Source organism: Lygodium microphyllum, chromosome 5 (genome assembly GCF_053477565.2).
Source record: "Lygodium microphyllum isolate KBCC chromosome 5, Lygodium_microphyllum_v1.1.10, whole genome shotgun sequence".
NCBI lineage: Eukaryota > Viridiplantae > Streptophyta > Polypodiopsida > Schizaeales > Lygodiaceae > Lygodium > Lygodium microphyllum.
In genome coordinates this window covers 2,348,255-2,365,483 of record NC_141139.1, presented here as the reverse complement: position 1 = coordinate 2,365,483, position 17,229 = coordinate 2,348,255, and the positions used below count along the sequence as shown (strand labels likewise).

Below are 17,229 nucleotides of genomic sequence, written 5' to 3'. Positions count from 1 at the left end.
TGACCCTCCACCATGAGCGGGATTTACGCAATCCCCATAAAGCATTCGCTTTAGTAACTAGCCATTGATTATCTTTAATCAGGAGATGATACACTTGATTAGCAGAAGCTTTGCTCAAAGGCAGCCGGCCTTGTAGGTCCCAATCCTGCCAGGGATGATCCAAAGCAAGAGCAGGAAAGGGTTGTCTGCTCTGGAGCACCGTCACGAGCTGTTCCCATAAAGGCCTGTATCCACGAGGGATTCGGAAAATCCTCCTAGCAGTACGAAACGAGATAAGCACATTGCGACTGGCAAGGGTGGCATCCGCAACTGAAGACAAGCCCAAACGTGCCATCCGGTTGAATTGTGGTCTAAGCTCATGTTTACCTTTCCACGAAAGTAGACGCGAGACTGCCAGTAATTCCAATTGAAAAGAGTTAGTAGCCAGGCGATCCTCCGTTGGGTGCCACTGAGCCTTTCGAAGGACGTGTTTCCAGGAACACACCAAATGAGTAAGCAGTGATGAAGAAGAACTGGAAAACCGTGAATCCGCATTAAGAACGTGCCACCAAGAACTCCGGAGTCGGGTATTGCCATGACGAAGCCCATGATCCTCAAGGAAAGAACGGGCGATAGCGACCCACGGATGATGATCATCCGAGCACATGGTGCGGAAAAGGGACCAATGGAGTGCCTGCATGTGAGTTTGGGCATCTAAAATAGCTCCGCCACCCATGCTTTTGGGGGTGCACACATGCGACCACGAGATCCAGGAAATACCTGCATGCAATGAGTCCTTCTTCCAGAGCATGAAGCGAATAGACTGAGTGAGAGCATTCAGAGTCGTAGGAGTCCAGGGCAACAATGGCAAGAAATATGTGATCATTGGCAACATAATTATCTGGGCTACTTTGAGGCGAACATGAAAAGGCCAGGCCTGAGACTTCCAGTACATAAACTTGCCACCATCTTCTGAGAAATCCACTGCAGAAGCTGCTTTGGGGGAACATCAACACCCAATGGGTATCCAAGATGCCTGACAATGGAACCTCGAGGAACAACCAGACCCTGCCAGTCCAAGGATTGCAAATCCGACTCCGTGCAGCTTAGAATGGCTGATTTGAGCGGATTGATACGAAGGCCTGACGCCTGGCCAAAGAGACCCTAAACATCCAATGCTTTTCGAAGGTTATCCTTGTCCGCATGCAAAATCATAAAAGTATCATCCGCCAGGGATTGGCTAATGAAATGTTGTCCTGTAGGAAGCGACAGTCCGGCCAACTGGGAAGAGGCGGCCATATGTGATAACATGGAAAGAACTGGATGTGTCGCAAGGGCAAAGAATAAAGGGCTCAAAGGACACCCCTGTCTGACAGAACGGGCAAGGACAAATGGCTCAGTAACACCTCCGTTCAGCATGACTCGCAAAGACGCCGCAGCACTAATGGTGTAGATCAGACGAGACATCCGAGCACCAAAGCCCATAGCGGACATAAGGTCAGCAACAAAAGACCAGTCCAGATAGTCAAAAGCCTTTTCCAGGTCCAATTGAATCAACACCACCTCCTGATTAGAATGCCGGGCATAATCAATGGCCAATTGGGCATTCAAAACATTGTGTAGAATATTTCGGCCCTTAATGAAACCGTACTGGAGAGGGTGCACAAGGGCAGGGAGATGCTTATGGAGCCGATTCACCATTACTTTGGAAAAGATTTTGTACATGGAACCCATCAAAGAAATGGGGCGCCAGTGTGTCAACTTAGATGGCGAAGGAACTTTTGGAAGCAGTTTAATAAGTCCTTGTTTCCATGAGGGAGGCATGATCCCCGTTTCCCACACCTGCTGAAACAGAGCCTGCAATGGTTTCGCCAAATGGGTAGCGAAATTTTCAAAGAACTCATTGGTGAGACCATCCCAACCCGGACTTTTATCTTTGGGCAAGTGTAACAAGACATCCATAACCTCTGCTTCACCAATATTTGACTCCAGAGTAGCTTGCATGTCCTGCGGTAGCTGATTGCGGACCAGGTCATAAAAGACCGAACGGGCTTGAGTAATTTGGGCTGAAGGAGGAGAAGCGGAACCGAGAAGGTCACGGAAATAATTCCTGCACATATGCACAATAGTCTGTGGATCCAGGATAAGGTGGCCTTGTGCATCCTCGAGTCTGGTCAAATTCTCTCGAGCAGGAGAGGCATGGAGAGCTCGAAAGAACTTATGGGTCTGACATGCACTATCTTGCAAAGTCTCTGTTAGATGTTGCAATTTGGCCTGCTGATACGATTTTAACTGGAATTCTTTAACAAGATCGGCCACCCGTAGGGCCAGTGCAAGCAGAAATGCATCATCCAGAGTGTCCATCAGCAGGGAGCGAACCAAAAGCAGCAGGTCCTCCGCTGCCTGTCGACGGCGCCGACAAAGAGAGGCATGATAGATCCCATATTGCCGAGCAACCCGCTGTACATTAGAGAGCAATCGGTCAAATGATGCAATGCCCTGCGAGGAAAAGTCCAAGGAGAATCTGTCAAGCAATTGCTGCATATAGCCCTGAAAAATTGTATGCTTTAAGTAAGAGGAGTTGAAACGCAAAGGGAGTCTCTCCAGAAATTGCTTGAAGGGGGCAATGGGTTGTGCAAGCAACTCGAACTGCAGAGGGAAATGGTCCGACAAGACATATTGCTGCAACACTTTTGTTTCGAGCATCTCAGGCAGAAAATCATCATTGTGCATGATATATATGCGGTCCAACCGCGACCATGTTGTGGCATACTGGGCCGAATGGAAAGTAAAGCCTGGAGAAGACGGGTGGTAGCCAGGACCAAAGATCTTGCTTAAGAACAGCAAGAGCGAAGTCGTGCCACATACGACTTTCCGGCGCATCCATGACCGAGTGCTCCGATGTAGACTGGGAAGAATCAACACACATATTGAAATCCCCCATGAAGAAGCCGCGTCTGCCAAGTGACAAGGAAGTCTGCAAAGTCTGCCAAAGCTCCCGGCGAGATAACGAATCATTCGGAGCATAGAGGCCAAGTAACCATAGGATTTCCCCTTCGAATAAGATTTCAACCACCAAAAAGTGGCCATGAACATCATTTTTAATAAGAACAGGCTGATATTTGGCATGTACAATCATGAGCACACCCGAATAATGCATGGCCTGTGTTCCTGCATAGAACAAACGAAAGCCATGGCAATCCACAACTTTACCGGCGTCACTGTGACTCTTGTGCTCAACAGCACACAGGACATCCCACTGATTCTCATACAATGCAGTCCACAATGGCATGTTGCTTGTGACGAGAACAAATTCCTCGCACATTCCACGTGGCTATTTTCATGTGTATACAAAACACAATCAGGTACGAGGCACAGCTTGCCTCGATTTGACTTTGTCGGCGAGAATGTCCAGGACTCCCTCATCCAAGAAATCTACCAACACCGCAAAAGAGTTTTGAGGACCAGATTTGGAAGTTGACGGCATATCGGCTTGCTTGGGGTTGGAACGTGGGTAACGATGGTCCCACGGAGTAATGACGTTGCTCTGGTATCAAAAGCCAGCTGTGCAGGTGGACCCTTGAGACGATCCGAATACATTTTCGTGGCGGGCTGATGACGGGGAGCTGAAGAAACCATAGCAGGAGCAGAGCGCTCGGACGACATCATTTCCTTCCTGCGCATATATGTTCGCATGGAATCGTGTGAGGTAGTAGGCCCAGTACTTTCCATGCCAGCACCAATCCTGTTGCCTTTTTTGGCACGGACTTCAACCCAATCAGTAGCACGGGAATCCAGACCCGAAACCTGTTGTTTACCTTGGCCAGAACTTGGGGCGGGTGGGTAGGATCCAGCGACGGAGCATCACACACCATATCTTCCATGGGCGGAGCAACATGAGCTGCATCTGAAACGTGTTGTTGCTCGGGGCATTCAGCCATAAAGTGCCCCAATTGTCCACAGGAAAAGCAATGGCCAGCAAAATTGCCCCATTTCAAACGAAAGTGTAACGGATGCATGCCAGAGCAATTGAGGCGTAACCATGCAGGCCGTTTCCGTGCAGTATCCCATAAGATGCACAAGTGGTTGCGATTCACAGCCCTGAGACTGGGAGGGACCAGAACCGTGCCCACAGCGGCCATAGCATCCTTTAATAGCGGCCAATAAACAGCCGGACAATTTTCCACTTCTACCCACACAGGGCATTCACGTTGCAGGAGGTGCTGGAAATCTGCCATCGGGCGCCATGGAACCACATGAACCAACCGACGATCAAAAAACAAAGGCAGTTTAGATAGAAGAGCAGCACGGTGCGTCTCTGTTTTCAAGAGGACCTCAAAAAAACCCCGGGATCCAACAAAAATCTCTTCAACACATTCCCCTTGTAGCAGACTCTGCAGCCATTGGCGAATACGGGAAAGCAGCGGGATGGGACCAGTGAAGAAGAGTATCACCGTGCGATCATAAAATACCGAAAAGGAGCGTAGGACAGTTTTTGGCTCGACGGTAGCTTCCAGAACATCGTCTGGAGCAGAGGCAGAGAAGGCTTCCTGGTTTCTCTCTCTCTCTCTCTCTCTCTCTCTCTCTTTCTTTGGAGTATGCTCTAAGCTCTGTCTCTCTCTTTCTTTGTGTCACATAGCTTCCAGGATCCAATATGCGGAAGCCATGCAACCCCTATTGGCAGGAGCACACCAATGTCATCCGTGTTATTAATACACCGACCCAAGCTGATTCTGGCACAGGTAGATGGCAGTGCAAGTATTGCAACTTCGAGCTCACGAGCACAATTTCTCGTGTTGTGATACACTTGATAGGTATTGGCACCACCGGCAATTGTGGTGGGTGCAAGCAGGTGATGCTGGATATCAAGGACAAACTCATTGCTGAGAATTCATCAACAGCAAAGAGTTCAAAGAAGGTAAGGGGCAGCCAACACACTCAAGATGCACTTCATGATGTGCTTGTGGGGGAGATGGGTGATTCTTCCACACAGGATAGCCAGCCTATAGGGGGTAGAAAGAGGGCCCGTGTCATATAGGAGGTTGATGAGGATGATGATGCGCATGTGCTGAGATAGAGTACTTTGCCTTCACGTGTGTCATCTCTTTCGTGGGTGAAAGAGAGACAAAAAGTGGCTGAGATGGAGATTGCTCGCACTCTTGTGGAGTTCAACATCTCCTTCAATGTACTGAGGACTGATCAATGGAAGAGAATGGTGAGGGCCATAGTAGAGGTTGGCCACACAAACTTGTGGTCCAGGGTGGAGTATAACAAAATGTGTACCACGATGCTTGAAGAGCAGAAAGCCTTGATAGACAAGGCATTGGTACCTATCAAGGTAGGATGGTAGTCTTTTGGGTGCACCATCATATCTGATGGCTGGAGTGATATGCGTAGACAACACATTATCAATATTTTGGTGTCCTCATGTCTTGGCACATACTTCTTGTGGGCTGTGGATGTAAGAAAGGCAGGAGAATCCATCAGTGCTGAGTTTATTTATCGCCACATCAGACAGGCAATTTTGGATGTTGGGCCAAAGAATGTGGTCCAAGTGGTGACAGACAATGCTTCAAATTGCAGGCGTATGGGTGAATTGGTCGAGGTAGAGTTTCCTCGCATTGCTTGGACTCCTTGTGCTGCACATTGCTTGGACCTGCTGATGGAGGATATTGGAAAGTTGCCATGGGTGCAACCTCATGTTGCAGATGCTACGAAGATTACTACATTTTTTCGAAAAAAACATCAGGCTTTGGCCATCTTCAGGAGCCATAGTGCACTTGATATGGTGCGACCCTCGAAGACCAGGTTTTCTTATATGTTCCTGGTCTTGCAGAGACTTTATAGATTGTGGGACCCAGTACTATAGGCTATGGTGGACCCGAAATGGAGGTTTATGCACCATGCGTAGACAGAGGCCACTAGATACATTCAACAGAAAGGCTTGATGAGGCCTTTTGGACAGAGATATAGAGCTTGACAGTGGCATTGCAGCCTATCCATGTCCTCCTTTGAGTCACAGATATGGAGGGCTCTACTCTTGGATTGGTCTATCATCTCTTCATGGAGATGAATTGCCATATTGCCGCTTGTACGACATTGACGGAGTCTCGGTGAGTGTACACTTGGATATTGTTCTTGGCTGATTATATTAATATTGAATAATATGCACATTGCAACAATATGTTTAAAGTTATATTATATAATGATTGTTGGAATGTTGGCTTGTCAATTTGTAGCCGGGGTGACATCCTGGCTATTGTAGAGCGGCGATGGACGTTTATGAGCCGTCCCATTCATGGGATGGCTGCATTGCTTCATCCCTTCTACAAGAAGCTAGAGCTGTTTAGTGAGAGCACTCTGCTCATGCAGAAAGACTAGTACATCAACATAATGTACGATGAGGATGAGCAACTTGAGGTTGATGCAGAGATGGTGAGTTTTATGAATAATCTAGGACCATCCTTTGCTAGAGCGGTGGCTTTGAGAGAGGAGGCGACGAAATTTTCTCACGTGGTGGCAGAGCTATGGAAGACAAGGTCTTCCAAAGCTGACTCATCTTGCTCTCCGAATCCTCTCGCAGGTACTCTTGACTCTTTCACAATTGCATCCATCTTTAAAGTTTAATTCATTAAGGGTTTTGACTCCAAAATCGTATCGCGATTCGTGATTGTAGGATTGTTCTGCTGGTGCTTGTGAGCGCAATTCGAGCGCCTACTCCTTGGTTCAAACGAAGATCCGCAATTGACTTAGTACCGCTCAGCTGGATTGATTAGTGTATTGTCGAGCTAACATGAAGCTCATGCGAGATCATCATGCTTTGGGGACACCCAAGCAGGTATATTTAACTGTCCGATGTCGTATGTCTTTTGACACATTTCAATATAATTAAGTCATTTCTTGTGGTTCAAACTTGTCGGATTTTGCTTTCCATAGGTAGATACGACCCGTGTGAAGATGGTGCCAGCCTCTACTGAGGACGACGTGGAGCAGCGTGTCAGAGACGAGCAGGTAGATATTATACGACTCCTTCATAGAGAGTTGGAGAGTATCGATTGCCATGTCACGAGGTCACATGCACGGGCTTTGGCGATACCTTTGCGTGAGGATGCTGTAGATTCAGAGAGCGCTAGATGGAGGAGCATTCATCGGGGGAAGCTACCTGTTCGTACGCAGCGGACTCAGGCGAATGAGGCTGTCGCTCTCATTCATACTCAGAGAGAGCCTGGAGATGATAATGTAGCACATAGATCTCATGATATATCTTTCACATCATCACATGTGCCCGTGATGGTAGAGCCTGAGTATGACGACGAGGGCAATGTCTTGATAGATGGGGGCTTGCTCTCTTTTGGTGCATTGTCATCATCATCATCTGATGAGGAGTTTTGACTCTTAGATCACGTTTCATTGTGGAGTCTAGACTCTGGACTAGCCCTTATGGGCCTTTTGAGGACATTTCTATGATGTAGTGTTGCAGCTTGCCATGTAGTATGTGCATTGTATTCAGTTTGTTTTGATGCATATGCAGCCTTTTAACATGGATGAGAGTCGAGACTTTTGTTGTGTAAACATTGATTCATCAGTTTATATAGAGCTAAGAGTGGTGATTGGTGATTGAAGATTGATCTCTGATTGAAAACTGGTTTTGGTATTTGATGTTTGATTTCTGAAGCAACAAGTTTTACAACATGCGGCAAGGGTTTTGTGATTACTAGTCAAATGCGTATTAGCAAAGACCTTATTAGATTGTCTTGTAGGTCTCTCTCACAATTTAAAATGTATTTGAATCTTTTTATGTTTATTTTGATATGAAATGCCATATAGATTGATATTTTTTACAATGGTACGTATTTTTACGTACACAAAAATTTTATCTTTACGGAACAACGTACAAATACATACCGTACATTATGTACAGTACGTACATATCAAACTTGTGACATGTTGCTATGCTAATTGGTCTCTTAGATATCTTAAAGTTTTGGGTGTCTAGTATCAATGTTGGTGAGCCTATCAAGTAGTCCACAATACTTGCCCTGCTTTTGTGATTCCAACATGTCAAATTGTCAGATCCTAGCCATTGTGGCAGACCATTAAAGATGGCTAGTCTATGTGCACTTCCCAAAGTCAATAGGTGTGTTCCATAGGTACTCACTTCTTTATCCTAGGTTCTCCTGCGTAGGCCTATTTCATCTATGTCGATCTCTTTGAACATGGCATTATCATGCATATAAAAGTCACTCTGTCTATCTCCAGTGTGTGCATTGAAATCTCCTACTAATAATATGTCCCCAATGCTAGCATCTCATGATATCTACATTTGTGTGGCAAGGTAGAATTTGTAGGAGGGAAGTAGCATATTGCGATGAATATATCCCGTGGTCTTCCTGCATGTATCCTAATCCATAAATATCGTGCATCATCATCTCTTTTCATTACTTGCACTATCCCTTTGAGGTCTTCCCGGTATAGTATGGCCGCACCTCCAGAACCCCTAGTGCTTCCTAGTTTTCTAGCTACTGGATGAAATGCACTTTCCCACCTGTATCCCCGCACGTCTGATAGTCGGCTACCTTTACATTGGTGTGTTTCTGTGTACATTGCTGTATCTATGTTTCGGAAGCTATCTTCAAAGTAACCAACACCCAAGCATAGGGCTCCATTACAATTCCATATTGACATCTGAAGTGTCTCATAGGTCTCGTATCGTCATGAAGTCCTTTTGCCAGTGATGATGACTTGTCCATTCCTATAAACAGCTCACTTTACCTCTTTGCGAGCCTCCAATACCTCGGGCATGTGTTCTCTGCGATGCGCTGTTTGTGCTGGGGTAAGGTCCTTATCCAAATAAATCTTCTCACCCTTGAGGGCTCTCCTCTTGGAGAGAAAGGCCTTTTTTTTCTCTATGTCCCCAAAGTGAAGAATTAGAGCCTTGGACTTAGAGTCCTCTTTCCCCACTCTCCAAGCACTGACACCAAGCTTGGAGAGTGGACTTAGAGTCTTGTTCACTGATGTTTCCTTATTCTTTTTCACTACCTCAATCCATGGGTTGGCTTCTTCTATCTGCTTCTATGTTGTCTTTGCCACTTCTGCCCATGAGTAAACCTCTCTTTCATATGCCTCCAAAGCCTCTTTCTCTTTTTGTAGTTTTTCTTGCACATTTATTTCTTTTTTCTTAAACGTATTCAATTCTTCCCTCAGTTCTAAGATTTCAGATTTGTAGGCTTCTACCACTTTCAACATTTCAGTTTTCAGCGTGTGCATTTCGGACAACATTTGCGCCTGAAAGTCATTCTTAATCTTTATCTGCATGTCTTGCATTTTTGCCTCTGATTTATTATCAGTTCGGTTTTGACGTGCTCTTGTATTTCTTTCTCCAATTCTTGTCTCATAATTCGTAGTTCAGAGTGAATAATGAGAACTCACTCGTGGTTGGCCGCAATGGCTGAAAATAGACTGGCCATGGCTACTCATAGCTCTCCCACATTTGCTACAGCAAGGATGATCTCGTTTTTCCTTTTCTTCAGTCTTTTACCCGCCTGTATGGGCAAGTTTGCCAAGTGGCAGCCTTTCCAAATTGTTTTTCCAACATTATTTATCATTAAATGCTAAATTTCAGCCTTTAATTACTGAAAATTAATTTAATAATTATTTCGGTGCCAAAAAAAAACTGACTGGCCAATAATTAAATTGGCTAGGGATCTTCCACTTTTGAGTCTCTTTGTGCCATCTTTGACCATAAGATCGGCGTTAGGTACCATTAAACGCCACATCTCTCGTGTCACCATGTAACACTTATGGCCAAATGAATGACCTAGGCCAACAAGTGACACCAGATACCACCAAGTACCTATGCAACATAACTTATAGCAACTTTTGCCTTCGACATTGCGTGATTTTCTCGGGTCCCGGGCTCGTAAATTTACTTTACCCTAGTTGCACCTCACTGTGCAACATTTACTTAATCATGTGATTAAAAATTAATGTGCATGTTAAGTGAGGTTTCAAAAATGCATGTCCTCATGACAGCCCTCCCCCTTGAAATCCTTGCAATCATTCTCGATTGCACTGCCAAATGCATCAAAAGCAAAGTACTATACTGAAATTTCCATAGGGCATCATAGTCGACACAACATTGCGCACTGCTGTTCAACCATTCCATATGCCCAACATATGCTGAAAATTACCAGCCAACATAACATAGCGAAAAACCAAGTATAAACCATGGCTGAAACATCAATGGTATCATAAGACATGTTGTTGTCCACAAAACCAGCTGAATACCACTGAATATTAATGATCATACGCTGAAAACCAACATTCGATAATCAGCCCTTGATGATCATTAATTGATACTACACCAAGTATAACCAATGCCATACCAAGCATAATTGATTACACACCGAGCATAACGGAGCTGCAGTGAAAACCATACCGATCTGCATACCAAACATAGTGACTATTACATTGAATAGTGATCTCCTGGCAAACATAGTTTTCAGCTTTAGTACCCTGAATGTATGGTAAATACATCGAGATCCACTACTTCTAGAGCTGCCCATTACTGAGGAGTGGAGGTGCTAGCTCCCACAAGCATTAGGTAATACTTTGGACCTTTGCTCTATTGAACCTGATTGAGCATGAACTAAAGTCGGCTCTAATTGGAAAACATCAAGGTAAAGCTGCAACAACTGAGGATGGTCTGCCAAGTCATCCTCCATCCATTTGGCATCCATCGGTGAATAATTCTGAAACTTCACCAAGTACCTTCTGGAACCCTTACCCATGATTTGTTCCTCTTTCTAGTGCTATTTTCAGATCTGCCCTGATTTTCTGCTTTATTTTCAGATTTTCCCTTTTTCTCAGCCTTTGCCTCTTTAATATGTGACTTGGCATCATCATCATGGAATCCTGTATTCTTTTCATGCAGCAATGTGTTGGTTGTAGTAGCAGTTTCTATAAGCTGAGACATGCTGGAAACAGTGGACTTAGAGCAAAAATCCCGAATACCCTTTGGCAAACCACAAATATACTTCTGCACCTGCTCCTGGAGGGGTACTATGCGATAAGAAGTAACTGGCAGCAATGCATCCCAAAACTTCTTATTATAGTGATCCAAGTTCTTGCAGTCTTTGGAATTCAACTGATTCCAAGCTATCATAATGTCTACTTCAAAGGTACTTGTTAACCAATTTGAAGCAAACATTTGCTTGAATTGGACCCAAGTGGTGGGTGACTTCCCTTGAATAAGAAGTGTAGTCCACCACTTCAATACATTTCCCTTCAAAAATGTGGCTGCCTTGCGTATCTTAGATGCTTCTGTGAGTTGCCTCCAGAATAGGCCGCATCAAACTGTTGAATAAAAACAAGTGCTTTTAACCTATCTTGTGTACCTCTGAAAGGCTCAAACTTCATGCTTTTGCCACCTTCATCATAGTCCTTCAGCGGACCTATGGGAGTCAAGTTATCAAAAATGGGCTGCTGCAAAAAGGGTGCATTGGCTGTATTTGCATAAAAGCCAGTACTATCTGAAGCACCTACATGACCAACACCAAATCCTTGTGCTCCAATAGTCCTTGGGGATGCCCTTACATATCCATATGGTCGGCTTTGTGCCCCAAGCATCATGCCTATGCTGCCATACATGGGATTAGGCATTCCACTTGCATTACCCGGATACATTGGGTGTTGTGAGCCATGCATTGGCTGTTGCATACCATAGGGATTTGTGACATACATTCTCGTATGCGGTGCCTGTCCAACCATAGTATGAAAAATGGTACCACCACCAAAGTATCCTTGTTGTCTCATGCTTGCATGTGCATAATTGCCTTACTGCCCATGTTTCCATGGATTGTCACTACCAAGTTAGCCATGCGTTCGCACTTGCTGCCCCACGGATACCAATTGTTTGTGCTCATCAGACATTTTGGGCTCTTTTAAAGAAGGCTTAGGCATTTCCTTTGGTTCTTGTGGCTGTCCCGAAGCTGTAGAAGGTGTCTTCTTCTCTTTATCTTTACCGTCCTTCTTTGGGGCATTCATTGAAGTGCCAACATTTGGGTCATTTCCCACATTTTCAGCAAGGATTTGATGGTATCCCGGCAATGGAACCATGTAACCAGCCTTCCTTCCGTGGATGGGTAGTAAATCCTTGATTACAACTTAATTACAACAGCAAACAATAAATGCAAATCTGAAAATACCAATTTACCTCTACTGATCTTGGACAATGCAAACTTGATTGGCCCCAAATTTGCACCCCTTTCAGTATTTCTTTAGCTTTATTGAAGAAGAAGTTGATTTACAATGGGATTCTTCCGATCCCCTTCGCAATCCAAACTTCCCTTGCTGTCCAAAGTGACCAGCAAGTCTTCAATTTGTTTTGCCCCTTGATTCGGGTACTTAATTGGCCTTCACCTATTTCATAGACGATGAAAATGCCCCAAATTCATTGGCTGGCTAGTCCCCCACCTGAATTTAGCTGAAATTTACCTTTAGTTTTGAAAAATCCGAGTCTTGGAGCTTTCAATTTTTGGCACGTTTCTCGGGGCTACTGCTAAACCCTAATTGCTGCTGTAAATTAGGATTTATAGCAGAGAAATTTGCAATTTCTCAGCCTCCAAGGATCCAAATGCTGAGATCTTTGGAGCAAGGCTGTCCAAATGTTGAGATCTTTGGAGCAAGGCTGTGAAATGACTGGGAGATGAGAGGGAAAGCTGTAGAGAGAGAAAATTCAAAGTTTTGTCGCGAAGAATGAGTGAAAATCAGTCAAATGCAAATGTTTCCCTGCCACAATAGCATTAAATGCCATTGCCTACAGCTGAGACATTCAAATCAGCTGTCACCTTGTACTTGGATGCAATCGCCCAACTGTGGAGGGTCCAAATCTGCAATTGTCTCCTCAAAACTCTTTTAGCCTTTAATTATTGAAAGTTAATCGAATAATTATTTCGGTGCCCGGAAAAATAAATAGACCGGCCAATAATTAAATTGGTTAGGCATCTTCCACTCCGAAGTCTCTTTGTGCCATCTTTGACCATCAGATTGGCGTTAGGTACCATTAAATGCCATATCTCTAGTGTCACTAACTGACACTTATGGCCAAATGAATGACCTAGGCCAACAATCGAGGCTCGTAAATTTAATCTAACCTCAGTTGCACCTCACATGTGCAACATTTACTTAATCATGTGATTAAAAATTAATCCACATGTTAAGCGAGGTTTCAAAAATACATGTCCTCATGACACGAGATGTATTCCACCCCTTAAAAAAGGGTAGGAAACAGGGGAACCTAAAGGTGGAACGTCTAGCAAGGGGAATGGCCAAGGAATGAGGGGAATGTGAAGGGGAAGGTAAAGGGGAATATCTAGGTTTTTGCATCTAGGCATGACACCTACTGACTTTGAAGTGGGAGATGATAGGGTGAGTGACAAAGAATGCCTGAAAGGGGGTCTTTGAGGGACCGCCATAGTTGAGCACTGGTTGAGGATGTACAGAGATGTGTCAATAGCCTTAGTCCAAAGGTAGTATGTTCATCATAGTTTGATTCCTACGCTCTATGACTCCATTCGGAGAGGGGGGAGTTGGTGGAGGTGAGCTATCGAGAGATGCCCTGCAAATGTAAGAACTCGGAAGACTCGTTGTTGGGAATAAAGGCTCATGCCTTTTAACTGTGCTTGGGTGTGAACACACCCTTAAGCACTTGTACTTACACATATATATCTATGTAAAAACCTAAAGGTACACTCTCTTCGTTGTACCTAAAAACGTGCTCACTCTTGACTCTGCTCTCTCTAACTCTCTCTGTCTCTCACTGCGCATAACGATTGTCTATCCCAATCTCCGTGCCTAACCCGTCACTACAAACTGGTATCAGAGCTGCAGTTGAGGGGTTCGTGCCTCTCGGAGTTCGAGCAAGATAGACAAGCAAGTCGTGAGTTGTAGGCATTGTGGGTAGTCGTATGCGAGCAGGAAGTGTTGCAAGCACGCTCGACAGGAGGAGTTGCAGGTGTCGCACGGCGTGCGACAGGTCGAGAGACGATAGGCGGCAGTAGTCGACTGGAGCAAGCGACTGCAGTTGACAAGGACCAGCGGGTAGTGGACAACGCATAATGGGGCAGTAGTCACGCGATGGTGGTCCGTGGCGGGTAGGCGCAGGTGACGTCCCGTTGGCGATCTGCAGGGTGTCAACGGACTCCGTCACATGTTTTTTTTTCAAAATCGTTTCTTTAAAAGAAAAACTGAAAATAATTCAACTTCTTTCTTGACGGGGTTTCGCACTTTAGGCACAAAAGGCCAAATTTGTGCAAACTTGGCCCGAAAATTTGGGGCTTTTCCCGTATTTGGGGATTTCACGCAGAGCAAGGTCATTTGTCTCAAAATTGCAGGAATTTTGTGACATTTTGTCCCCGACATTTGGGGCTTTTCATGTACATCGCAAATTGAGCTGAAATTTACCCAATTTCTCGACATAGATGCACATTGGATCCCATGCAATTTAGGGCTTTTGCAGTTTGGGCAAAATTTGTGCAGCATTTGGTCATTTTATGTATATGCAGGTTGAATTCCACGCAATTTGGACATCAACACTTGGTAAAATTTGGGGGTTTTGCTGAAATTTCTCTATTTTGTCAAAATTGCCCTGTTCTATGCATGACAGAGAAAATGCAGATGTGTGCTTGATGTTTTGAGCACAACATTTTGGGGCTTTTGACCGTTCGTGTCAAATTTTATGCTCGTGGGTACATGTACAACAGCAATTGCAGCTGAATTTTTGGGATTTCTCATGTAATGTGATGCATATGCCCTTGGAATGGCTGTAATGAGTTGTGGAATGTTGTAGCACATGGTTTGATGCTTCTGAAAATTTATGTACAAATCTAAAATCTGTGCTTCTGCGTGGTCATTTATTGCTGATTGGTACTTGTTTGTACCTTGGTCACTTGGGTGATAGTTTTGGGCCTGCATTTGCTGTTTTTGGTCACATTTGGGCTGCAAATCATGGCTGGCAGCAATGACAGCAGTAATTTGATGCACATAAAGAAGCTTGAAGGTGCACATAACTTTGCAGTTTGGCAAAAGCAGTGCTACTACAATATCCTATTGCAAAAGAAGCAAGCAAAGCCGATCAAAACCAAAGGGGCAAAGCCCGCTTACGTGAAATAGGACGATTGGGATGAGTTAAATGAGCTTGCATGCTCAACCATAGAGCTATCGATTTCTGATGCCTTGTTGTTCAACATTGAAGGTTTGGATTCTGCATATGCTATATGGACTAGACTGGAAGAACTGTATGCACAAAAGAGTGCTGCAAGCAAAGTGTATTGGCTGAAAAAGCTTATGGATTTGCGTATGAAAGAGGGTACAGCAATGTCTACTCACTTGAGTGAGTTTAACTCCATTTTCAGCTAGCTGCTTGCCTTGAAATTCATGATTAATGAGGAATTTAAGGCTACTTTCTTGCTTTGCACTCTACCAGAGAGTTGGGATACATTTAGGACTGCTATGAGCAATTCTAATGTGATCCTTTTGTATGCTGATATAGAGAGTGCTCTACTTATGGAAGAGATGAACCGGCAGAACAATGCATCCAGTAAGTCTTCTAGTGCTTTGCATAGTAGGGGCAGATCACAACAAAAGGGCAAATATGATAGCAAGGGACGCAGTAAATCACGTGGCAAAGATGTTGAATGCTATCATTGTGGCAAGAAGGGTCACTTTAAACGTGATTGCTACAAATGGAAGAAAGAGAAAGGAAAAGGCAAGAAGACAAATGATAGCAAGGAAGAGAAGAAAGATAGTCAGCCTAAGAAGAGTAGTATAAAAATTGAAGAGGTGAATGTAGTCACGCATGACAGTGACAATGGGAGTGATGTACTCCTTGTCTCTTCACACTTTGGTGCATATGCTTTACTTGCAGATACAGATGATGACATGCATACCTGGATTCTCGATTCAAGTGCTTCCTTTCATGTCACCCCTTATCATGAGTGGTTCTCTGCCTATACAGGGGGTCGACATGGTGTTGTCTATCTTGGGGACAACTACGCATGTGAGATTGCAGGTATTGGCAGCATGTAGTTATAGTTTCAGCATGGCTCTGTCTTTACACTTCAGCATGTATGGCATGTGCCTCAGCTCAAGAAGAGCTTGATTAGCACAGGGCAGCTAGATGGTTTTCATACTACCTTTGGTGATGGAAAATGGAAGATTTGTAAGGGATCTAGGATTATTGCCAGAGATTGCAAGAGTGATACTTTGTATCCACTTATGTATCTAGTGTGCGTGACCATGTTGTTGCCGTGACGGAGCAACCAAGTGTTTCATTGTGGCATGGCCGGTTGTGACACATGAGTCAAACTGGAATAAAAGTGCTTTCTCGTTTGGGTTACTTGCCTTGTCTTCGTTATGCTGATTTTGAGCATTGTGATCATTGTATTTATGGCAAAGTTTCTTTCTTTGAAATCTTCTCCTCTAGAGTTAGTACATTCGGATGTATGTCAAATGCGAGGATTATCTTTAGGGGGAAAGAAATATATTGTCACCTTTGTCGATGATGCTACACGGAAGTTATGGGTTTATCCTGTTCTTAGCAAGGATGAAGTGCTTGACAAGTTTAAAAAATTCTTGGCATTGGCTGAAAATTAGACAGATAAGACACTTAAGTGTCTTCGCTCTGATAATGGTGGGGAGTATGTGTCCAAGGCCTTTCAGGCATTTTGTGACATCAAAGGGATAAAGAGGGAGGTCATTGCCCCTCATAATTCGCCCCAAAATGGAGTTGTAGAGTGTATGAATTGGACCATACAGGATAAGGTCCGTAGGATGCTGTCTCATGCTACATTACCCCATGGTTTTTGGGCAAAGGCTGTTATGACAGCTGTTCACTTAATTAATTAGTCACCAAACAAGTCTTTGGGGGGGAGGAGGGGGGGGAGTTTCCCAAGAAGCGTGGTTGGACAAGCCACCTTGATATGCTCATATGAAAGTGTTTGGTTGTGAGGCTTTTGTGCACATTCATAAAGAAAAATGCAGCAAACTTGAGCCAAAGTCCTGTAAATGCATTTTCCTAGGATATAGTGACGAGGGTGAAATGGGGTATAGATTATGGGATGCCTAGAAAAGGAAAGTAGTACGCAGCTATGACGTTATGTTCCGGGAAGATTGCATGCACAAATAGCCCGAAAAGAATGAGGAGGTCCGTAGGGTTGTATTCCGGGAAGAAATACATTTTCGACAACAAAA

General features: G+C 44.4%; 2 protein-coding genes across 2 annotated transcripts in view; both read left to right on the top strand.

Annotated features, from left to right (window-relative positions):
• The window catches only part of LOC148035443 (uncharacterized), a 154,517-nt gene that overhangs the window by 73,729 nt on the left and 63,559 nt on the right, over positions 1 to 17,229 (top strand). The gene's annotated exons all lie outside the window — the stretch shown is intronic.
• Positions 4,634 to 7,395, top strand: LOC148035444 (uncharacterized). Its single transcript, XM_087678960.1, has 2 exons — positions 4,634 to 4,897; positions 6,916 to 7,395. The coding sequence occupies exons 1-2, from the start codon at positions 4,634 to 4,636 to the stop codon at positions 7,369 to 7,371; spliced, it is 720 nt and encodes a 239-aa protein (XP_087535086.1). The 3' UTR covers positions 7,372 to 7,395.

Bases quoted from the DNA above. Each gene is read 5' to 3' on its own strand.
- LOC148035444 (XM_087678960.1), top strand. From the start codon at position 4,634: ATGCGGAAGCCATGCAACCCCTATTGGCAGGAGCACACCAATGTCATC. The intron at 4,898-6,915 runs GTAAGGGGCAGC...TGCTTTCCATAG, and splicing joins CAGCAAAGAGTTCAAAGAAG to GTAGATACGACCCGTGTGAA.